The 25783-nt window shown below is 40.0% G+C and overlaps 1 protein-coding gene across 1 annotated transcript; it reads left to right on the top strand.

The window, feature by feature from the left end:
• Positions 1–557: 557 nt before the first annotated feature.
• dipk1ab (divergent protein kinase domain 1Ab) lies at positions 558–25193 on the top strand (the record flags this gene model as incomplete). Its single annotated transcript, XM_081380570.1, has 6 exons — positions 558–578; positions 739–822; positions 22846–22980; positions 23379–23486; positions 23716–23892; positions 24381–25193. The coding sequence occupies 6 exons, from the start codon at positions 558–560 to the stop codon at positions 25191–25193; spliced, it is 1338 nt and encodes a 445-aa protein (XP_081236696.1).
• Positions 25194–25783: the final 590 nt, after the last annotated feature.

The raw sequence follows: 25783 nt of genomic DNA on the forward strand, positions 1-25783 counted from the left end.
ATATAATCCTGTATTCATAATTTTAAATACAAAACAAGCTAATTCATTATTTTTACATCTAAAAATGTACCTTTCTTTTTATAAAAATACACAACTTTTTATGTGGTAGGAGGTTGTGGTTGGTAACTGCAATTGGTTCACCAATGCCACAATTAAATGATGACTTCTATGGTAATAATTAGGCTTAGTTATTTGAATTTCTTTTTAAATCTGTGACAACCCAGTGCAAAACCCAAAAGTAAATTCCAAAGAGTATTCTATTTAGTGTCATATCAGCTCGTGTTTATCCATTGCAAAATGTTTAGAAAAGCGAGCTTTTTGTGCAGCAAACAGAGTTTCACACACTGGTCTGACCTTATTTGGAGAAAAACAAATCACATGAGTCCACCTGCGTGCACATTATCCGGAAATTAAGTAAAACGACACTGAAATCACCAAAGCATTCTTAATGTGCACAAACTTCCTCAGGCTTCATCAGATTGTGATCAAATGAAAGATGAGTTGTCGTTGTCTCTCGTGCTGGTGAACGCGAGCTCATCCAGTTGATGTGCGCGCAGATGTTGCTCATAGCGCGTGAGGTGCGGCGCGCCTGAGGAGCCTCACACAGGCTACTCTTCACCATCCTCTTTTCTCATGGCGAGAAAGACCTTGGCTTGGTAAAGGACATTTGTCGTTGTAATTTGTGTTTTATATAATTTAAATGGCTTTGACCGTGCACTAATGATGTTTATGTGGTAGGTTAGCGCTGTGAGATGTGGTGTTTCAATCATGGCAAGGGGTCTGATACCGTGGATCTGGCTGAAGCGACCCGTCTATATCCAGGTAAGCATGTAACTTGTTCATAAACCGTACCGAGTGTTTCGTTTTACTAGCCATTTGTGTACTTGGAATAAATAGTGTGTGAGATTTGAAGGGACGAGGTGGGGACGCTGTTATCCCGTTTGGACTCTGAAGTTTCATCTCTTTAAGCGTCACTCCATCTAACTAGCGACTAATCGAGCGGCACATCCGCGACTCTTTTCAACCATTTTCTTCGACCTTTATGCATTAACCTCGTTGTAATATCTCACTAAAACAGCGAAATTGCATTTTCCTGTGATTTAATGAATGTGATGGATTAAACTGATGTTGCTGCGTTTTATCCATCATCTGGTCGGTCGTTGCTGTAGCAACCGTGCTGCTGTATAACATTTTTATAGTCCTGCTGAAAACATTTCTCCTACCTGTCAGAAACGTAATTCAAAATATAAACCAAGAACCATGAACTCATTGGAGCGCTGTGCGTCAAAGATTGACGACCTCATTCTACAGTTCTATTAATAATGAGCAACGTCCATACAAGCTCACGATATGTTTGACTCAAGAGAATAATAAACTATAGTTTCACTATTACAGACTTTTTATTCAGGGATATTTACTTGGGAGTCTTCAATAATGCTTCTGCAAAGTTTTGCTGATAAATTGATGTTATGGTCCCCTGAAATAGCCTATTAAAATGAAATAACCCTCTGGTGCTGTTAGGTCATTTTTGACCAATTTTTTTTTTTACTATAATTGGTACACAACAAAGGTTTTGGCACTTGCTATGTGAAAAAAAAAATCATGGACATGATTCTAAAAGGTTAAATGGTCCTGAAAAAAACTATCACACTTGTTCTGTTCATGGTAAAAAATTACCACATTGGAAACGAATGCGAAGTGAATTCATCTAATGGAAACGTTACTGCACCCAAACAAAATCTTACTGAAAGCTAATTTTTTTGAGATATCAACCTCAAATTTGGAACACAACAGCTTTCACAAACAGGGTGGCTTAGATTAATTATGACTATATAATAGCTTGAACATGCCTTAGAAACAAACATGTGCATCTGGTGTATATTTTAATGTTGTCAGTGCAAGTTGCTTTCAGTTAAAACAGTTTAAACATGAATTTTAGTATGGGTCTAGGCTTAAGCCTTGTCTGTGAAACTGGGGGAAACTGTTTAGAAAATGGCTTTGATTTTGTTTGGCTCGAGGTCATGGTGCAAAGGACCCTAGGTTGAAATTACTCTGAACCATCCCTTTAAGTGCTTTTTCTGCATTTTACACTGGTTTAAGAAACATGGACTGGACAAATTGTACATGGACTGGACAATACCACAGATTTAAGATGAGCAGTATTTTACCAGTACTTATATGAAATGCTATAAAATCAGTTTCACTGCATCATAAAACTTGTTTTTGCTTCATTAAGTTTGATATTTTTCTTTCTTTCTTTTATTGGCAGCAAATGTTTTTAAATCATGTAGATACTCTGTTTGAACAGTGCCGTCATTACTAATCAGAAAAAATGAACACAAACTTAATTGGTTCTTGCATGTATAACACATTCAATTTTTTTCTTGTTTTCTTTCTCATTCCTTGGTTTCCTCAGTGTGCGAATAGCTCATAACTCACACAAATTCTGTTTTGTTTTTGTGAAATAAACATATTTAGTTAAAGAAGTCTTGTGCTATAGACCTTCTGTAGCCCCGTCCCTTTTCAGCGCTGCGCTCATTGTCTTTTGTCGTCCGGTTTGAATTTCCACAGCGATCTTATGTATTTATGAATGAACCGCTCGTTTTAAAATCTTCCCGGTCTACTGACATTTGTTAAGACATATGCTTTAAACATTACAATCCTCAAGATAACTTTCATTAACTTTACAATAAGTAAATCCACTCATGTACAGAGCGTCCGCAAAAACGGAAGTTCAAAGACACTATTCTAAAGATGGCTGCACGCTGGTTTCTCTGGCACATAAGGTCTATAAGGTGAAACCTGTGGTGGCTGGTAATCCCTGATGTAGTTCTTTTACTGTACATTCCTCAAAATGAAGGAAATGGCATCAGTGTAGTGGTGAGAGGGATGAGCGGTTCAGACTAGGACGGCAGCCCTCCTTTGAGCATTTTGTTTATTTTCTGAAGACTGTAATCCTGCATGCTTTCAGCAGCTTACTGAGACTTCTTCAGCTCTGGCTGTCCTCACACTCGGAGTCTGGCACTCGGAGTCTCGAACAAACATCTGTCTGGTGTTTGCTTGCTCAAGTAAAAGATTGATGGAGAGAGAACACGAATGTGAGGTGTGCTTTTTAGTGAGCATAGTGAATCTTAGAAGTAGATATTAACCACTTTGCACTGGTCTTTATACACTATTTTAGTTTGAAGCAATGGCTGTTCTCTGTGAACAAGACTTCACCTACATTTTCTTCTTTACTCTGCCGGGGCAGATTTAATTTTTTGGAAAATGTAAGAGCCATATTATATTATAAATCTGTTCATATGCCCAAAGGATCTGCTGTAGTACTTTGACCTCTGGAGCTACTATTCTCTCTAAATGGATAAACTCTGAATAGAACGCTTTATTTTATCCACATAAAGCATTCTGTTTAGAGGTCATGTGCTCAGAGCATTTATTATAAAATAACAGCTTTATGCTCTTAAACATTATATGGAAGGAATTAGGAGAACTTGCCTCATAAAATTCACGAGGTTACTGAGACTAAATGCTTCAGGACACAATAGTACTTGTTCAGGAGGTGAGTTTCTCTGTAATGTTCTACATTTCTCTCAGCCAGAGGCATGGGTCACATATTTCAGATACAGCATTTGCACAAAGCCGTAGTGATAACAGCTGAATATAATATACGTGAACACAGTTTTTTGGCTGTGCTGTTTATTAGTATTCTCAAGTTAGTAATTAAATCTAGACATCTGCATTTTTACTGAAATAGATGGGTCAATGACTTGATGCTATTTTGTCCAAATGTATTAATTTATTTAGAAATACATTTAAAAACAATTAAAAAATATAGCTGCAAGCAGCGATGAAGGGGCCAAGCACACAGAAGGCACGATAAGTCATCCCATCATGGCTAGGCGCATCAGACCAACTGCAACAATGAGCAATTAAAACTGATTACAATTTTAGGTAAAATACAAGTTTCCCATTTAAGAATTTTTGTTGGCATTCATGTGCATTCAACTCGTAAATATGATCTCTCCGACATGACCTGAACGCACCAATAGTTCTCACAAACAAAGGACCTGTTTACACCCTAATTCATACATTTTTTCTAATTGGATAGCTATCTGATTTGTTAAAACTGTTCCATTAACACTTGGCCACATAAATGTGTCTCCGCAAAATTAATATAAATCCAATCTTTAATTCCCGCACTATACGTTCATTTTGGGGTGTTCTTCATCAAATTTGTTTGCATATTATTTGTGAACGGTTTGACTAATCAATTTCTATAAATTTGTTGGCATGGTCTGAAGATGATCTGGTTGATATTTTTTTTTTTTTCAACCAATTAAAAATTGCGGGAAAATTGGCTGAAAAAAAAGAAAAAAGACTGGCTTCTGTCTGTGTGCCAAATTTCATAACTTTCTCGCAAGCGGTTCTATGGGCTGCCATAGACTTCCAGAGCAGAAGAAGAACAAGAAGAATTGGAACGCCAACGGATACAATAGGTGACTCCAGTGCTTGGCCCCTGATGACTTGGATACATCTTTTCAATAATGAACATATAGCCTATTCATTCAAACAACATTAATTTAAAGAATCATAAATAAGGGAATGATATCATATAGAGGATCCCTGAAGACCTTCATAAATGTGTAAAATATCAGATAATTTCACCTTTTTATGACGTGGCAAGGTTAGTTCAGTTAGTAAAGTGTCATTATCGTATAGCCCCACAAAATGAATGCTATTTGTTAATTATTAATTCATGGTATTTGTAAAAAAAAATAAAAATAAAAATATGAATCATTAAAAAATGATTAAAGAACCTTTTGTTTTTATGATTTATATTATAAAAATGTACTTGGTGATTATACTATAAGACATTTTTAGACTTAGATTCGATTTAGACTTTTGTTGAAAATAGCTTTTCATTTGTGGTTCGTTTTAAAGCCTCTTTTTTGCAAAGGTTGGGAAACAAAACACTGTGACCATCCAGCCATGAGGGAAAGAGGGCATTCAAAAGAAGAAGAAAAAAAATCCACAGGGAACCTTCAGAAAACAAGTCCAGACAAACTTATAGTTATCAAGGACAGGAGGGAAAGTAATATGAGCGGCCGAATACAAAATTACACAGTTACCCCAGTGCAGTGTATTGTCTCTGGTCCCATAGGTCGGTACATTTCTTCACGCAATTCTCACCCTAGATAGGTTCCATTACACTTTTCATATGCAAGTGTATGACAAGTATCAGCTGTTTTGGTGTTAGTCCAAATATACTGCAATGCCGTTCCATCCATTCCAAGCAGTGATTTGGTGAAACAGTTTTAGCAGAAAAATGCTTGAAGATATGTCTATGTTTCTCATTTGGATGACTCAAAATCCATACAGTCCTCTTTCAGCCAAAAGCATTCAATTATTTTGTATAAAACCGTATGATAGCAGAGGAATGCTATCTATATCATTCAATGAAACAAAATCTTGGATGCTTTTAAAAAGAGTCTCTCTAGCCTTAAAGGATTTTAGTACATCAGAAAAGATCTTAAATTTTCACTTTGTGCCATATTTCAGTGCAGTTTAGGGATCTGTCACAATCAGACGACCAATCTCCTCTATTTTGTCCCTGTGGGAATAAAAAAAACCAGGTCTCCTATTTACTATAAGTGTCAGGTTGGCCCTCTTTGCTTCCAGTGCAGCCCAGAAGAACTGTGTCACATGCTAAATTAGGTTATAGGACACATTTAAATATATCAAATATATATCACGAGGACAGCAGGGAGCTGGATTGAGTGTGGAATATAGGGTGTTATTTTAGGGGTTTTAAGCTAAAATTCTTGATAATTTTAGATTAAAATAGCTAAATATAACAAATCTCTGATTCTCTCTGAAAAGAAATCTTTTCAAATGATTTTTAATAATACACATAAATCTTAAGTATTATTAGTATTATAAGTTTGAATTAAATTTGTTCCCTTATATTTAATGTTTCAAATATATATATATATATATATATATATATATATATATATATATATATATATATATATATATATATATATAATATTCATAAATGCAAATATAAATACACACACACACACACACACACACACACACACACACACACACACACACTGTAATACAACAGAATTGATTAATGTCTTGTTTTCTTGCGTACATTTCAGTTAGATTATTATCAGGTTTTAACATTTTTTTAATCTGCACTGACAAATTATCCCAAGCACTAAATGTGAGAGAAAAAAAACAACACAAACATTTGTGACGTTAGTCTTTCCACATCATAAAAGAGCAGCTGCTTTGAAATGACATTTGTGAAACAGCGAACAAGATGTTGCTATGACTAGATTATTTGTTGCTGTTGGAGTCACACATCACCGCATATGGAACAAGGAGCAACTGATTGTCATTCCACATTAATCATGTGCTTTTTTTCATGTGAATCTATGTGTTGAATCACAACCTTCCTGAATTAAAACCTTCCTGAGCTCCAGTGGTTAGGTTGCTGTACTGTTTGGACTGTTGCAGCATTGAGTCAGTGTGTAGATGGATGTGTCCCATGGGGAAACAGGAGTGAGAGAAACGGGCTGGGGTGCCTGATTGCTGGTTGTTCTCACAGAGATGAGTCAAATTAGACCTGCAGTGCCTGTGTGACGTCTGCTTCCATCAGAACGCCGCCGCTTGGGACCAGAGAAACAGGGAGGAAGAGAGAGAGAGTGGGAACTAACACTATCTCCCATCACACTTATAATGCACCAGAGAAGCTTTTTCTTGTTCCTCGTGCCTTATATTTCCTTTAGCGAGTGAATATTCTTGTTTTCTCTATAGTTCAGGACATTAAAAACCCTTTTGTTTTTAAGTTCATGCGTGAAAGCAGCCATCTTTCTCTCACTCTGTCTGTCTTTGTCACTTTTTCTTGCTCTTTCTGATGCTGTCTCCATCTATCCGTCGCTCAATGGTCTGAAGGGGAGGGGGGCATTAGGGAGAAGCAGCAAGAAATCGCTTTATGAACATGAATTATGGATGAGTAGAGAGCAAGCTATGAAAACAAGTGTCAGTGCAAAATTTCTCCCCCACTTGATCCGCTTCTTCTATCCGATCACCTTTCACCGAGCCACTGAGGGGTTTGAGGATTAAAAGCAACAGACATGCTCCATATTCCTTTATGTATGGCCTATTTTTTTGCAGAGTACCTGAAATCCAAGGCTAGGCTTTGAGAGAGCAAAGAGTAAAGCTTGTGATTGAAGCTGTCAGCAGTAGGAGGTTGAATAAATAGTAAGCTTCTGCGGACCTATTAAGATATCTGTCCCTCTGCAGTTCATCTCAATAGAGACACTGCTGTCAAACCAAACAAGCTGTCACAGCCTAAGGGGAACAATGTAATATACCTTTACATTTACATTTATGCCTTTGGCAGATAGAATTTCCAGTCATATTACACAAACCAAATGTTTTATTCTTATTTAGAGGCATTAAAGAAAACGATAAATAGTAGGTCCATTTTGTTTTATATCTTATAATAAAAATTGTTTAAAGGGGGACTTCAGATCATTAATTTTCCTTGATCTGCCCTTGAAAGTAAAGAGTTTTAGAACTCAAAAGTCTCACCCCTGCCCTGTCAGAACGTCTATTGAAACTAAGCTGCAAGAATGGCTTGTAACTTTAATAACTTTCTGACGTCATTAGATGAATACATTAACATATGTCTGCCCACAATTGCATGTAAGTGAATCCTGGTATTTGCAAACATGTCCTGCATGGTCACAATGAAGCGCCAAGGTGCAAGAAAGGAAAATAATTTTTTCTTCGCAATATTGTTGGCTTGTTTATTAGTAAAAATATGTGACAAACAAGATAGATTTACGTGTGGAGCAAAATGAGATCATGTGAATAATATTTTTTTATTAAAATATAAAAATGTATATTGTTATTTCACTGTCATATATATTTAAAAAAAGAAAAAAAACTTTTATTTAATAAGGATGCTTTAAATTCATGAAAAGTATATTAAAATGATTTCTGAAGGATCAAGTGACACTAAAGACTGGAATAATGACTGCTGAAAATTCAGCTTTGCCATTACAGTAATGAATTACATTTAAAATATATTCCAATAAAATAGTTTTTTAAATTGTAATAATATTTCAATATTGTAATTTTTCTGTATTTTGATCAAATAAATGCAGCCTTGGTTAGCACAAGAGACTCTGAACCAAACTTATGAACGGTGGTGTATATAAAGATATAAATAATGATTAAAAAAAACTACATTATCACACCAAAATTTTGAATAACATTAAAAGAAAATAAGAAAAAAAAGTTATGATCCCTTTCATGCACCTCTTCACAGGCTGGTCAGCAGCAGCAGCAGCAGCAGGTTAAATGAAGCTTTAAGAATAGCAGAAGATCTTTTAAGATGCAGACTACCTCACTTAACACACACTCCCTTTTGCCTGGATGTCTTTAGATCAGTTTTGATTAAAACGTTAGATGAAAGCCTTTGAGGGTCATTGGGATACCACTGTTTCTGCCCACCTTTTCCACATCCACTGGTCTTCACTCACTCAGCCACTAATGAAAAGCGGACACAAAGCCTCAATCAATAACCTCTCATTACATACTTCTGTTTGGCTTTGCCTGTAGTGAGGGACGATGTTGTCCTGAGGATGAACATGCCACATTAGCTGAGTTGAAATTAATGTCTCTGTGCATTGATTGAAAAGGTCAGGCGTGGGTTTGCTTTGTTTGTGGAGTACTACACTTGTAATGGAGCAAGGATCGATCTGAGATACCATGGCAATGAGCATTACAGCATGTCTCAGTGAGCCAAGCGAAGTACTTATTGGTTTAAACAGACTAGTATGCATACATGCTTGAGTGCATATAGAGGTGCAAACAGATTTAACCTCATGGGAGGGCAGCAAAGAAAATAAATCACATGCAGACGGTAGGCTTTTATTTGTACTTAATTTAAAGCTGTGCATTTAAATATGCAGAGACAGCTATGAGTAGCCATTAATTCAATTCACGTTTATTTGTATAGTGCTTTTCACAATACACATCATTTCAAAGCAGCTTTACAGAAAGTGCATGAGTCCATATTACAATTAATACATTAAGGGGATAGTTCACCTAAAATGAATGGGTGAATTTGATTTCACCATGTGCAACGTGTTCCTGGATCAACATCTTTGTTGATCCTGGAACAACATTCCAATCAACCAATCAGATCCGAGGGACAAGTTTATAGTTTATGTCAAGTTTTGGCTTACAACCAGGGTTAAATTCATCTACATCAGTGTTATTCACCAATCATTTCCCTCTGATTTTAGGGATAAGTTATGGGTAGGAGGATAGGGTTTAGGACAAAATTTTTGGATTGAAATATTGTTCCAGGATCAACAATATATGTTGATCCAGGAACATATCAAACATAAAAATCACAGATGAGGGAGAGTCAAGGTTAGTCATCAGTCTTTTAAAATATCAGATAATATGACGTATTAATGACAAGTTAGTTCAGTTTGTAAGATGTCATATGTAAATTTAAAAAAAAAAAAAAGTTTTTGAAAAGTTTTTGATATTTTGACATCAAGCCTTTAATTGTAGCAAAACTTGAATAAAAAAGTACATTTTTAGGATATATATATAAATATCCGCCTGGAAAGCGATTGTCAGGATCATCTAAATGCAGGATTTTCAAAAGTATGTATGTGAAATTCGCAGCATAGACTTTTAAAAATACGTTCAAGAGTTTTATACGATGGTCTGTTATTGTAGGGACATTGACATTATATTTTCACGCCCCTAAACATGATGCTGAACAAAACGAACTGTAATTGGTTGCTTTACATGTCAGTCAGACGACCTCTGGGCGGTCCTTAGCCAATGAAAGCAGTGATGTAGTCAGTCTAAAGGTCTGGCTACTCGAGACTAAGCACCGGCTAAAGAGAGTTCATCTCAAAGTGCTGACAGAAAGAACCTGTCCTTAAAGCCCATAATTGTAAGAGGAGCTGATAGAGCTCTCCAAAAAATGAAATTAAAGTTCTCATGAAGTGCATTGGTCTAAATGCGGCTTTCATCCTTGGCTCGCTTAATAAAGTCTTGCAAAAACTCCTAAAACTATTTGCTCCTCTATGCCTTTTCTACTCCCCCATAAAAGGCTGAGCCACAGGCTCATGTGGTACGGAGCCTTGTGTGGACTTTTCTCTCCGACTTGTGATTGAAATTCCACGCAGTCTTCAGTTCGGCTGAAAGCCGAGAGTGATGTGGGGGCCGCTGCTGAATTTTTTACACTGTCTATCGTCACATCGCATGTGAGTTCACAGCAGCGGAGCATCTAAATGCTGTTTGACACATACATACAGATGATCCACTGACCAGCATGATCCCAGTGTACTAAACGATGAGAGCTTTCTGACACTGCGATCCTCTGTTAATTCAAAGTGCTGCCATGGAAACACTTCCTGTCACAAGGGGGGGACCCGTCATCCCGAGTGGCAAACTATAAAGCTATTGATGTCAAACTCACTCTATTTGATTTATGAGCTACTGCTTGATACTCAAGAAGCAGAGCGTTGCTGTTTGTGTTGTCTTGTTGAAAACAAGTTTAAAAACAATGAAACAGTTTGCATGCATTCCAGGCATTATGGGTAATGCTTGTCTTTCGTAGCAACAAGGTTATGGATTCCTGGATGATAAGACTTGATCAGATTAATTGTTTTAATTTTGTCTGTGGACTGACTGATTTGATCATCTCCATCTTGTTATCTTTGGAAAGTCTTTGTTAGGCTTCCTCTCTCATTATGCAAGATACGAGTATGCATTCACATTTTAAAGTTATGTATGTGAAAACAGTGATCATGTGAAAACATTAGAAATACGCCTAGTGAGCTGGAAACATTAAATGAATTACGTGCAGCTGCAGCTGAGTTTTGTGAATCATCCTGGAGAGAGATGGGTCATTCTGAGGAAATAGTCCTTTGTAATGGCTGCTGAAAATTCAGCTTTGCCATTAGATTTTCAAGTTTATTCAGATACAAATATGAAACAGTTTTAATTGCAATAATATTTCATTGTATTATTGTTTTTACTGTATTTTTGATCGAATAAATGCAGGTGAGCATAAGAGACATATTTCAAAAACATTAAAAAATCTTACTGACCCCAAACTTATATATATGTGTATATCCTATGTGCTAATCCACTATTATATACTATATTTGTTGATATATATATGGTGGAACAAAGAGCAAAGCATGCAAATATTTCGCATAAATCATATATCTGATTTTTCACTACATTATTTTAATGGCCAAAAATAATTCACAATAATGATATATCACAATATCTACTGAAATCTAGGAAAAAAGAAAAAAAGAATAATGCTACGTTAAATTCATCTTTACCTGTTTTTTGTTTTGTTTTTTTTTGTTTTAAGAATCACACCATTGCATACAAAGGGAACAATTACACTTAATGGCAACCAGTTTGAAATAACTTCCTTCTGTGAACTGATGTAAGCTCATTAATCGATCCAATGGCGGTTTTCCAATAATATGGCTGAAGGTCTTTGTGCGTTACTGTCTTTCCTTTTACACAACACAACAAGATTAAATTAAATACATTTTCTCATATGTATTACCTCATCGGACTCCATAAATGAAAAATGTTTTAATGATATCTGGGCATCATTAAAAGTGAGCGAATGTTTGATTATTCTTTTTAACTCTTTAATTTTGTTTTACCCGCTCAGATTAGGAAACTATGTCGCTTTTGAGGTCTTCACGTCTTCTGTTTTACGCGGGTCTCACGATCATAAACTCGCCAGCTTCGGTCACTAAACAGAGGTAATTGGCTATATACCTGAGATGGTCGCATTCACGCTTACACAATCAAAGATACTTTTGTATAGCCCCCATGGTTTTTGCATACACTTGAATTTAAAGTAACGTTTACTTCAGTAGAGGTATGGCCACTACTACAGATATAAGTCGACCAACTTTACTTCTCTTATAATAGCTTTGGATTGGCCATGCCGTGATTTCTCACGTACACTTATCTAAAGTAACCCATCCATCCATCCATCCATCTTCTACCGCTTATTCGGGACCGGGTCGCGGGGGCAGCAGTCTAAGCAGGGATGCCCAGACTTCCCTCTCCCTAGACACTTCCTCCAGCTCTTCCGGGGGGACACCGAGGCGTTCCCAGGCCAGTCGGGAGACATAGTCTCTCCAGCGTGTCCTAGGTCTTCCCCGGGTTCTCCTCCCGGTGGGACATGCCCGGAACACCTTCCCGGGAAGGCGTCCGGGAGGCATCCGGAAAAGATGCCCGAGCCACCTCAACTGACCCCTCTAGATGTGGAGGAGCAGCGGCTCTACTCTGAGCTCCTCCCGAGTGACCGAGCTTCTCACCCTATCTCTAAGGGATCGCCCAGCCACCCTGCGGAGAAAGCTCATTTCGGCCGCTTGTATCCGGGATCTTGTCCTTTCGGTCATGAACCACAGCTCATGACCATAGGTGAGAGTAGGAACGTAGATTGACCGGTAAATCGAGAGCTTCGCCTTGCGGCTCAGCTCCTTCTTCACCACGACAGACCGGTACAGGGGTCCGCATTACTGCAGAAGCTGCACCGATCCGCCTGTCAATCTCCCGTTCCATCCTTCCCTCACTCGTGAACAAGACCCCAAGGTACTTGAACTCCTCCACTTGAGGCAGGAGCTCTCCACCAACCTGAATCGGGCAAAGCACCCTTTTCCGACTGAGAACCATGGTCTCAGATTTGGAGGTGCTGATTCTCATCCCAACCTAGAAATTCTGTCCATAAAAATTATGAACAGAACCGGCGACAAAGGGCAGCCCTGCCGGAGTCCAACATGCACCGCGAACAAGTCTGACTTACTGCTGGCAATGCGAACCAAGCTCCTGCTCCGGTCGTACAGGGACCGGATAGCCCTTAGCAAAGGGCCCCGAACCCCATACTCCCAGAGCACCCTCCACAAGATGCCGCGAGGTACACAGTCGAATGCCTTCTCCAAATCCACAAAGCACATGTGGATTGGTTGGGCAAACTCCCATGAGCCCTCCAGCACCCTGTAGAGGGTATAGAGCTGGTCCAGTGTTCCACGACCCGGGACGAAAACCACACTGTTCCTCCTGAATCCGAGGTTCTACTATCGGCCGGATTCTCCTCTCCAGTACCCTGGCATAGACTTTCCCAGGGAGGCTGAGAAGTGAGATCCCCCTATAGTTGGAGCACACCCTCCGGTCCCCCTTCTTGAAAAGAGGGACCACCACCCCGGTCTGCCAGTCCAAAGGCACTGTCCCCGACCACCACGCGATGCTGCAGAGGCTTGTCAGCCAAGACAGCCCCACAACATCCAGAGACTTGAGGTACTCAGGGCGGATCTCATCCACCCCCTGTGCCTTGCCACCGAGGAGTTTCTTGACTACCTCGGTGACTTCAGCTTGGGTGATGGACGAGTCCGCCTCCGAGCCCTCAGCCTCTGCTTCCTCAATGGAAGACGTGACGGCGGGATTGAGGAGATCCTCGAAGTATTCCTTCCACCGTCCGGTGATATCCCCAGTCGAGGTCAACAGCTGCCCACCTCCACTGTAAACAGCGTTGGTAGGGCACTGCTTCCCCCTCCTGAGGCGCCGGACGGTTTGCCAGAATCTCTTCGAGGCCAACCGATAGTCCTTCTCCATGGCCTCACCGAACTCCTCCCAGGCCCGAGTTTTTGCCTCCACAACCACCCGGGCTGCAGTCCGCTTGGCCCGTCGGTACCCATCAGCTGCCTCAGGAGTCCCACAAGCCAGCCAGGCCCGATAGGACTCCTTCTTCAGCTTGACGGCATCCCTTACTTCCGGTGTCCACCACCGGGTTCGGGGATTGCCGCCTCGACAGGCACCGGAGACCTTACGGCCACAGCTCTGAGTGGCCGCGTTGACAATGGAGGTGGAGAACATGGTCCACTCGGACTCAATATCTCCAGACTCCCTCGGGATCTGGTCGAAGCTCTGCCGGAGGTGGGAGTTGAAGATCTCTCTGACAGGAGATTCGGCCAAACGTTCCCAACAGACCCTCACAGTACGTTTGGGTCTGCCGAGTCTGTCCAGCTTCCTCCCCTGCCATCGGATCCAACTCACCACCAGGTGGTGATCAGTTGACAGCTCCGCCCCTCTCTTCACCCGAGTGTCCAAGACATACGGCCGGAGGTCGGATGAAACGACCACAAAGTCGATCATCGACCTCCGGCCTAGGGTGTCCTGGTGCCATGTGCACTGATGGACACCCTTATGCTTGAACATGGTGTTCGTTATGGACAAGCTGTAACTAGCACAGAAGTCCAATAACAGAACACCACTCGGGTTCAGATCGGGGGGCCGTTCCTCCCAATCACGCCCCTCCAGGTGTCACTGTCGCTGCCAACGTGGGCGTTGAAGTCCCCCAGTAGAACGACGGAGTCCCCAGTCGGAGCACTTTCCAGCACCCCTCCCAGAGACTCCAAGAAGGCCGGGTACTCTGCACTGCCGTTCGGCCCGTAGGCACAAACGACAGTGAGAGACCTAGCCCCAACCCGAAGGCGCAGGGAAGCAACCCTCTCGTTCACCGGGGTGAACTCCAACACATGGCGGCTGAGCTGGGGGGCTATAAGCAAACCCACACCAGCCTGCCGCCTCTCACCATGGGCAACTCCAGAGTGGTGAAGAGTCCATCCTCTCTCGAGGAGTGTGGTTCCAGAACCCAAGCCGTGCGTAGAGGTGATCCCAACTATCTCTAGTCGGAATCTCTGAACCTCACGCACAACCTCAGGCTCCTTCCCCGCCAGAGAGGTGACGTTCCATGTCCCTAGAGCTAGATTCCGCGTCCAGGGATCGGGTTGTCTAGGCCCCCGCCTTCGACTGCCGCCCGATCCACTTAGCACCGGCACCTTACGGTCCCTCCTGCAGGTGGTGGGTCCACGGGAGGGTGGCCCCACGTCGCTCCTTCGGGCTGAGCCCGGCCGGACCCCATGGGGGAGGCCCGACCACCAGGTGCTCGCATACGAGCCCCAACCCCGGGCCTGGCTCCAGGGTGGGTCCCCGGCTGCGCCAAACCGGGCGACGTCACGGTCCTCGTTTTTTTTTGCATCATAAGGGTTTTTGAACCGCTTTTAGTCTGACCCGTCACCTAGGACCTGTTTGCCTTGGGAGACCCTACCAGGGGCATATAGCCCCAGACAACATAGCTCCTAGGTTCATTCGGATACTCAAACCCCTCCACCACGGTAAGGTGGCAGTTCAAGGAGGGGTATCTAAAGTAACATTAAATTAAAACAGAGGTAAGACACACCCAAATTTAGGTTGGTCAAACAGCATTTGCTGCCCTAAATGGAAATTCACTTCTTGTCTTTGCAAAACCAAGTACATTTGAATTAGCGCCAAATATTACTCGTCACTAATCTGACACAGATTTGAGGTAACATACGAATCCGTTTAATCTACTTGGGAAAACAATTGAAATTGAATAAAATTGAAATTGAAATTGAATAAAATCAAATGTAACAATTTATTATGTCAGGTAAATGTATCATGTCAATTTCATAATCAGTTCAAAGATAATAATTGCAAATCATCTATTTCTCTGGAATAATGAGAAAAGATGCGAACCTGAGATTACATGATCTTGGCTACTCTCAGCATCACAGGCTAATTTGAGCTACAAATCCCCACGAGCCTTCTTCAGCATCTCCCTAAATACTCAGACCAAGGCAGAAACCTCTTTTCAAATGTAAACATGAGTTCACAGTGGGAATTTGCATTAATTACTGTCCCAGACTTACTAGGGACAGAGGTTGATTTACATGGAAACATTTGCTAACAATGGGAATTTGCATTGAGTTTACACCTTTGAGAGCAGGATGCCATTTGCCTGGAAGACACACCCTCCTCTGTGTGCAAGTTATCTCTAAACTCTTAAATACCTTATTACCTGTTGGTTTACTTCTTTGGGAATGAGACCTTTGTACCAGTCGCACTGAGACATTTCAAATGATACCAAACATATGTAATACTGTATGATAATTATTCACATTAAACCATATAGATTCTTGGGTGAATTTTGGTGATCTCAGCATGAGAGAGAAGGAAGGAGGAAGAGGGAAAGAGATGTAGATTAGGGTGATTCTGAGGTGAGACTTGCGTCTCGAATGGTGCACGAGTGAGTTAAAATTTTAATTTTCTTTGTTCTCTCAGAGAGTTGCCCTCTCTTCCAGTTTTTCCAGTCTTACACTGATGTGGCTTCTCATCACAAAATGTGGCAGAAATTATATTATTTTATAATATTCTATACAGGTGAGGGCTATAATCCTTATGAAAATACCCGAGATATCTTGAAGAGCACAGATAAGACATATACTGTCACAATGGTTTGTTGATTTTTTTCGTTTATTCAGTCACAATGTCTCTTTCTGAATTTATTTCAGCTGCGGCGATATCTTTTTCTATATTAGAGATTTCCTGCACGTTCTGTGCGAGGGCGCACTCCGGTGTCGAGTATGAATGAAACATAAATTACATGTGAGAGTTTAGTGTTCCACAATGCTCTCATCGCCCTATTTTGGATAAAAAAAAAGTAATAAAAAAAAGCTCTCTAAAGATATTTGAAGTAAACATACGATAATCCATAAGTTTTTATCCGAATGAGCACACTTTTGGACTAAAAAACCAGTGGAGGGATGTAAATTTAATAAAACACAGAAAGACGTCAGCAGTTAACAAGTTTTGGTGCAACATTTCCTCTTTCAGAACTAGCAAAATAATTAGCTGCGTCCCAATTCAGAGGCCGCATCCTTCGAAGGACGTGGACTTCAAAGGAAACACCTTCGAAGGCCACGAAGATTGGACCGAGCATTGTTAAATGGGACGGTCTAGCCCACGGAGGATTGTGCTAGTTGCCTAGCAACTGTGACAGCTACCATTGATGAGTGGGAGCAACATTTGTACTGGACTTTTTTGAAGGTTATATTAAACTGTCTGAAAACAAAACAGGGTTAACAAACTGTACAAACTGTCTAAATATGTTCACCATGGTCAATTTCTGTATAAAATAAAGAGTATAAAATATATATAATCACATCTTAGTAAGATAAGTCAACATTTGAACCGCTTTAAAGTTTTTATATACACGTATCATTAGATATTTAAGTGAATTGAAAATCAATACTTGTGTTTAAAATTGTAATTTAGCAATTTCTCTCAAAACAAAACTGTCGTCACTGGCGTGCAATGAATTCCATCTGTTGTATCCTTCATTTCACGGGAAACGAAGGACGCATTTGAAGGAGCCTTCGAATTGAGAGACAGTCTTTGTCGTGCAGCGGTGACGCAATTGGCCTTTGAATGCGGTTTCCGAAGGATGCAGCCTCTGAATTGGGACGTAGCAATAGAGTGCTGCGCGGGGATGATGCATTTTTGTAGGCCAAAACCCAGAAGCGAATTAGCATATTAGCACCTCTGGTTCCATCGTTCCGAAGTCAATGGGTATTTTGAATGGGTTACTGGTTAAATGGCTGAAATAAGGTCTGTGAGTAACACAAACTCAAGCTGCTTTCACTTAAGTATTACCCCACACGTTAGTTGTTATGTGTCTTGAAACAGTTGCTGTCGGGGAGATTAAACATTACGGCGAACAGGTAAGCTCAGTTCACTTTTACAGTCTCATTGTGCGCTTATAATCGATAAATATTACAAACTATTCTAACTCAAACTTTCAGGGAAAATGTTTTTAGATAAAAACTGAAAGAATTGTTGGAAGCTTAGTGGTGGTGACGTTGAAGTCGTAGGACCGTGGTGTAGTTTGTTACTTCGTTTATAGTACCTTTAAATTTTTACTTCTGCTGATTGTATTTAGGCTTCAAAATTCATTAAAGTTGTATTCATTGGTGAAAATTATCTTGATGGACAAAACGTGTAAGTATCATACAGTTTTGTTGATCACAGAACTTATTTTCTGCAATAATCCAAAAACATAATTTAGGTTTTTGTTGAGGGAGCCAGTTGAAGGAACCCGTGTGATTAACGAGTTATTTTCAAAATCCAAAATCCAAACAACTTTGGTTGTTTTGAAATCCTAAAAACTCTCAGCGTAGAGAATAATATATATATATATATGTATATGTATATGTATATGTGTATATATATATATATATATATATATATATATATATATATATATATTATTCTCTCAGCGTAGAGATATATATTTATATATATATAAAGTGATGTATGTCATGTATGTCATGGAGACATTCAGTAGCACCATTTCATCAGAATGCCCAAGATATGGTTTAGGTATTAGAATAGTTAAGTTTTTAAAATCATTTTGAACTTTTAAGCCCGTAGACATCAGCCGAACAGGAAGGAGAGAATGGCAGTGGGAGGAATTCAGAAAACTGATTTAGGATTGATGAATGAACCTCTTCTCTCAAACCTTGACTTTGGACTCAGGGAGATGTCTGCCTACAAAACTGAGCATTCTGTCACCCCATTGCCATGGCGACAGCTCCTCTGGGCTTTGTGAGGTATGAAAGGCTGTACAGGACGCTGGCCTGCCACAACTCTCCAACGCCTGTCATCCTGGCTTAGTGAGGCAGTGAGTTTGAGACAGTGGGGGGAGAGACCCTGAAGGGCATGAGATTTAAAGAGTATAGTAAGATGGATTCTCAGATGGAAATGGCAGAATTGCATCTCACTGAGTGCCCGTAGCGGAGAGGGAGTGATGGCCTGTCATTAGGGAAGCCACTGAAGAAAGAGACAGTGTAAGAGAGAGAGATCAGATTAAATTATAGACAAATTTACAGATGAGACCAATGAGAGGGTGACTAAAACCTCCTTTCAAATTATTTAGGAAAAAAGTTCTCAGTTCTGCTGCCTGTAGCCAGACCAGGCTCTCTGGACTTGACCAAATTTTAAATTGGAAACTGGAAGGGCAGTTCAGATTGTGAGGTTTAGTTCAATCAGTTGGGACTTGAAATCAATCTACTTTACATTATTGGCATTGTGGTTATTGGTTTAGATCAACTTGGCATAGGATATTGGTTTGTATCTCCAGGCTCTGAAAATAACTGGATTTGCTTTATCAAAATAGAGTACAGATAAAATCGTACTCAGGCTTGTACCATGAAATAGGAGGCTGATTAAAAGAAGCTTACTGTCAGTTAGAAATCTGGATGTTCTCCGAGATAAAATGTCATCGCGTGAGAGAAACTAGAGAGCTGAGCCATAAGCACTGAGCCATAAGCACTGAGCCATAAGCAAAATAGACTGAAGAAGAAGAAAGTCCATCACTGTCCAACTGACGTATCATCATCATTAATAGAGAGAAGAGGCTCCATCAGGTCTGTTATTTGTCTGCTAATCTCTTGCAGTATGCATAATAGGCAACTATCTTTGAATATGTTATGAGATCATTCACTCTAGAGTATTTAAAGATTGCAGGGCAAATGGTTACATATGCAGCATTCATTTGACTTATTTAGTAGTCTTGGGTTTTACAATTATAATAAATAATAAAATAAAATTAATATATATATATATATGTGTGTGTGTGTATTAATTGTGTCTGTCTTCTCTAATATCTCTATATATCTCTCAACAATACAATATATATTTCTATCAACTCTCTGAAGATTTTTTTAGCATGGTAATGGTTTGACAATGTAAATGTATTTGGTCTTAGCAGATGCTGCCTCTGCTGTTGATTTTTGCTGCTTCTGTTGTTGATTATTGCTGCTGCTGCATAGCAAGTAGAGGGACTTGCTACTGCCAATACAAACATTGATGTGCTGCTGTGGCGTGTAAGACATACTGCTGCTGCACAAATAGCATAATATAAAATGACCCATAGCAGATCTGTACAGGTGGAGCTGGGGAAGTTATAGGGTTTCAGAGGAACTGCCATAGCAAATGCTAAGCAGCTATTTAAATGTTAAGCAGCGAGCTCATTGGCTGCAGATGTGACAGGAGTCAATCAGCTAGTGCCATGTAGTAAACAATGTAAATGTCATCAGGTTGACCCACCAGCCTGTAGAGTTTCATGACAGAATTTATAACAGAAAATATGCTTAGACTTTGGAACTGAGAAAAGATGGTGCTAACACTTGTCAGTCAGCATTGTTATCGGCTAATGCTGATCATCTCAAAATGGCCAACATTTGGCTCATAATTTATTGGTCTACTATAGTTTTGCAATTTGATGTTTACACTGGATTAAATCCCAAAGTACAACCAGTACGGTGTTATATGCTGTTTTAGAAAACTCATAATAAGCAAACAGTTTTCGCATGCTTGGCCTCATTTACACTCAAGCAGAATAAATAATGAATGATTTTATGGTAAAAACTGTTTAAATGTTGCATCAAGGAGAACATCACTATTTGGGATTAAATCTAAAAACTCACATTTTAACAACCAGCCCATCCTGCGACCCTCTCTACTTCATTTTATTTTGCAGGTCAGGGCTATCATACCCACAACATTTAAACACTAGCTACTTTGATATAGAGATCGCATGGCTGCAATCATTGCAATGAATAATTCAGCATTTCTTATAAATTTTGCAAGTAGAATAGCTGTTTGCACTGAGCTGAGCAAAGTTCAGAAAACTGTTCCTCTGAGGTTTGATTTGCACTGAAAAACAATGTGTGCTTTCCTGTTACAACCAAATAAGATTTAGAAATCTCCTTTAAATTGTTTTTTATATCACCCCACCACCTTCACTATACTCATCTTCACTTTGGTAATTGCACTTTCTTACTTACCTGATTTATAACCATTAACATTGTACTCCAATTTGGTACATGTCAAAAAACAACACATTACTACAGTATTTTCTGTAGATCTGTTCTGTTAGTGCAGACTATCCTTGCATCCGAATATGCCTACTTAGACAAAAAGAGTATGTGAGCCAAGCAGTATGTTTGAATTCATAGTATTCTTAAAACAGTAGGCGAATAGTTCCTGGATGACCTTCTATTTCTGGACATCCAATGGACACTTTACTATCCCAAGAGGCCACGGGAGAGGATTTGTAAATGGCAGTGAAGCGATGCAACTGACGCCGTATGTCACATGACAGTGACAAGACAACATTATTTCATTCATACCATACACAACATACTTTTTTAATATTATAATAATAATGATAATAGTTCATTACATTTATATAGCGCTTTTCTGGGAACTCAAAGTGCTTTACATAGAAGGGGGGTCTCTCCTCAACCACCACCAATGTGCAGCATCCACCTGGATGATGCGACGGCAGCCATTTTGCACCAGAACGCACACCACTCACCAACTTATTGGTGGAGAGGAGAGAGAGTGATAGAGCCGATCAGTATATGGGGATGATTAGGAGGCCATGATGGACAGAGGCCAATGGGCAATGAGATTTTATTGACCACAGAGAGTCAGGACCTCGGTTTAACGTCTCATCCGAAGGACAGGCAGATTTTTCACGAAGTTCCAAACAAAACGTTGCATAGCCTGCGATTTCCGACGCAACGATTGTTTTCTCATCTGTAATGTTATCACATACTTTCACTTTCCTTGGTTATTTGTTTTTGCTACTGTTGCTGTGTGTGGATGTGTTTGCATGATGACCAGCTTAAACAAACTCTGCATACAGGTGGTAAAGCACTCAGCAAACCACTGCCACACAAAGTTCCTCTTAAAACACAAAACAATAGACCAGATCTACACTCTTTCAGCCACGAGGCCCATTCCTCCTCCTCATGCTGGAGGAGAAGTTCTGTCAGCTCAGATTTTGCAGATAAGGAAATGTCAGACCACGGAGGGCTGCGATGCTGCTGAAATTAGCTGGCTGTGTGCTACCCCGCTCTCTCAAACGTTTGCTTGTTGTGTCAGGCGAGCTTTGACTCCAGCTCCTCATTTGAAATCTCTCTTCCTACGTCCTGACAGTAGATCTCTCTCAAACACTTGCAAATATATTGAAGATGAAGCTGTAACATACATTAGATGGCTTTGCTCTTCATGTCCCAAGGAAATTCTGCCCATAGGAAAATATAGAAAATTGACCGTATAAGACTCAAGCACTCTGTCAGAGGAACACGCATCTGGGAAATGTTCTTATGGATTTGGAAACATTTTCAGGTTGTTTTTAGTAATCTAGGTAAAAATGATATTTCATGAAGGAAGTGCACTCAGTGGCTTGAAGTGAGGGGGCTATCTATTTATAAAGGATCACACATCCTGTGTGGCTGTCAGGAAGATAGTTTCCCACTGCTCTGAGCTTTAAAAGGTCTCACATAAATAAAAGATGAAAGGATTTTTCAGGGTTTAATACCAATCATGGTTAAACGGTTAAATTAACGAAATGAAGGATATTGTTCAGTTGCTTGTCCTCATAAGTATTACATTTATTTTAGCAGTACATTTTAAGTGTATGAAACTAGAAAGCTATGATTAATAAATAATTAATAATAGTTGAAAATAAATGTTCATACTGTATATAACCTAATAATTTCATCCTCTATTTGAGAAAGAATCAAATCTTTCCCATTACATTTCTTTAGGGATGGAGACTGTCTTTCCACTGAGCTGTGATTTTTTTTTTTTCATCTGGTTTTTAGCAGTCCTGGCACTTATCGCTACCATTGCAGTACAACCTGCAGCAAATTATATCGGCTCATAATCAGCGTACATCAGCACACAAATGTCTTCAAAACTGCCTAGAGCTGAAATCAAAGCTTTACTACAGTCCAAAACAGTTCATTTTGGGGAGATGTTATCAAAGGTAAGGGTTTTTTAAGTGTTTCTTTGTCCCTCTCTGTTGGTGCACAGGCCCGGTTCTCCTACCTACACATGAAGTACCTGTTTTTTTCCTGGTTGGCTGTTTTCGTGGGAAGCTGGGTGGTGTATGTAGAATACTCTTCATACACCGAGCTGTGTCGTGGACATGAGTGCAAGAACTCTATTGTGAGTTTTTAGTTCTTACATTAAATATTTGCTGACCAATATGGTAATGTATACTATACTAGACTAGACTTCCACTGACACCTAGCAGATTGGATGCAGTAATACAAAAGTAATAGTTTTAAGCATGTACTGTTCATTTATATAGCACTATTCAAGTTTTATGCTTTTATTATTATTATTATTATTATTATTAAATAAGGGATAAGTGCACCTTCACAGCTGTGTTACAAACATTTGTACAAACATTTTATACAAAAGGGAGCCATCTAGAGGAGAGTAATTGTAAAGACACTGACTTACTAAATGGATCAGGCAATCTTTGGGGAGTACAATGTAATGGAATAAAATGAATAATGCAGCGTAGACTCTGATGTATGTGTATCTCCATGTCTTTACAGTGTGATAAATTCCGGAAGGGGGTGATTGATGGTTCAGCCTGCAACAGCTTGTGTGAAAAGGACACTCTTTACTTGGGGAAATGTCTCTCTGCCAAACCCAGCAATCAGGTCAGACACAACAAACTGTAGTTGCTTCTTAATATAACAGTAATTATTGTCTGATCTTTCATTGAGTGCGTGTTTTTGGTGATCTGGATCTGCACCGATATGAATTTGCTTGTAAAGTTAAAGTAAGATGGATCCATCCAAAATCCATCCCTTCACTCTTTCTAATACTGTATGAAAAATAAAACTTTAAAATGACTAGTGCTCTCACACTTGTCACCCTCTTGTTTAGGTATATTCTGGCAGTTGGGGGGATTTGGAAGGGATCATTAAGTGCCAGATGGAGGAGGACCCTCATTATGATCTGGGTGCAGAACTGGAGCCCCGAAAAGAGTCTGCATCCTTTAACAGGCCAACCAAAGGGACATCAATGGAGAAGTTCAAAGAAATGGTCTTCAGCCATCTAAAGGTCTCAAATCCCATGCAGTATTGTAACATAAATTGAACGTACTTATTCATTTTGCGCTTTAACATTTTTAGCATTGGAAAGTGAACCAGTAAACATGTGATTTTGACATTTATAACCATCCATTCTCCAAACCAATTGTCATATGTCACAGGGAAGCTGGAGCCTAATATAATATTATTGGAAATAATAATAATTATTATATTTATTAACAGTATGACTGCACAGTAATTAAACAAATTAATGAAAACTTCTGTGCTATAGTGCTCTGAAGGTGATGTCTGAAGCTGTTATAATTAACCCCCTATTTAACCCTTTTTTATGTAAACATTCATTACTTGTACTTCATGAATTTGCTTGTTTTGTAAAATAAAAAAAAGATATTTTCATATTCTGGAAGACCTTTCTCCATGCAGAGACAAATGTATTTACAGCCTCTCTTCCAGACAGCTGTTATTAACCCGTTTCAATGACGCTTTTCCCCCTGACAGGCAAAAGTAGGAGACCAAGCCAACTTAGCAGATTTGGTGACCCTAGTGCTTGGAGTCGCTGACAGCAACAAAGATGGCCAGATCTCCCTGTCAGAAGCACATTCAGCTTGGGCTTTACTGCAGCTGAATGAATTCCTGCTGTCCGTCGTGCTGCAGGACCGAGAGCACACCCCCAGACTGATGGGCTTCTGTGGGGACTTGTACGTGATGGAGAAGGTTCCTTACGTACCACTCTATGGCGTCAGCCTACCGTGGATGCTAGAGCTGTGGATTCCAGCCAGCCTGCGGCGAAGCATCGACCAATGGGCTGCTCCCTCCTGGCCCCGCAAGGCTAAGATAGCAATCGGCCTGCTCGAGTTCATCGAGGACGTCTTCCACGGCACATTCGGAAGCTTCCTCATGTGCGATGTTAGTGTCACTGGGTTTGGTTACACAGAGCGCCATGATATAAAGGTGGTAGACGCAAAGCGTATTGTACCCGAAGGTGCTTTTCAGGAAGCAATGCGTGAAAGGCGGTGCGAAGAGGACAGTGACTGTGTGTACGGAAGGGACTGCCTCACTTCCTGTGATCTCACTAAACACCGCTGCACTACGGAGGTCACGCAGCCGAATCTGGCTAAAGTATGTAGCACACTGAAGGACTATCTTCTGTATGGTGCGCCATCGGACATTAAAGACGAACTGGAGAAACAGTTGTACGCCTGCATTGCTCTCAAAGGCGCCAGCGAACAGATGGAAATGGAGCACTCCCTGATTCTCAACAACCTCAAAACTCTGCTTTGGAAGAAGATATCTCACACAAAAGACTCCTAATAATACATACAACTAAGTTATTGTTCTTATACAGAACACAGAATATACAGTATATGAACAACAGACTGGGGCTGTGTGAATGATATCGACCACCCATATTTTGCCTAATATAATTACATATTTTTATTTTTGGCCTGCATTTGTAGAGTTCTGTCAGTATACTCTTCATGGCACCTTGATTTGTTACATTACTCAGTCTTGACTCAATCCCAAATTCTAAAAGCTTTTTAGAGCTTTTAGAGAATCAGCAGAGAAATACTTCTGGTAATGCATGTCCTCTCCAGTGCCAAGAGAATTATTAATCTTACTGCAGATCCCTGTTTAGAGAAACTGTGACAATCGAACTGCGTCTTGTCCAGGGGTTTTCAAACTGAGGCCGGGGTCCCCCATTTTACAGAAAAAAATAGTAATTTTTTACAATGTTTTTTTATTGCAGACAAAGATACCTTGTTAAAGGAACACTCCACCGTTTTTTGTTATTCCCTTAACTAAGACGAGTTGATACATACCTCTCTCGTCTCAGTCCGTGCACTCAATCGCTTTGGCGCGCGGCGACACTTTGATAGCATTTAGCTTAGCCCAGTTCATTC

The sequence above is a fragment of the Scardinius erythrophthalmus genome (assembly GCF_964197995.2).
Source record: "Scardinius erythrophthalmus genome assembly, chromosome: 12".
NCBI classification, from domain to species: Eukaryota; Metazoa; Chordata; class Actinopteri; order Cypriniformes; family Leuciscidae; genus Scardinius; species Scardinius erythrophthalmus.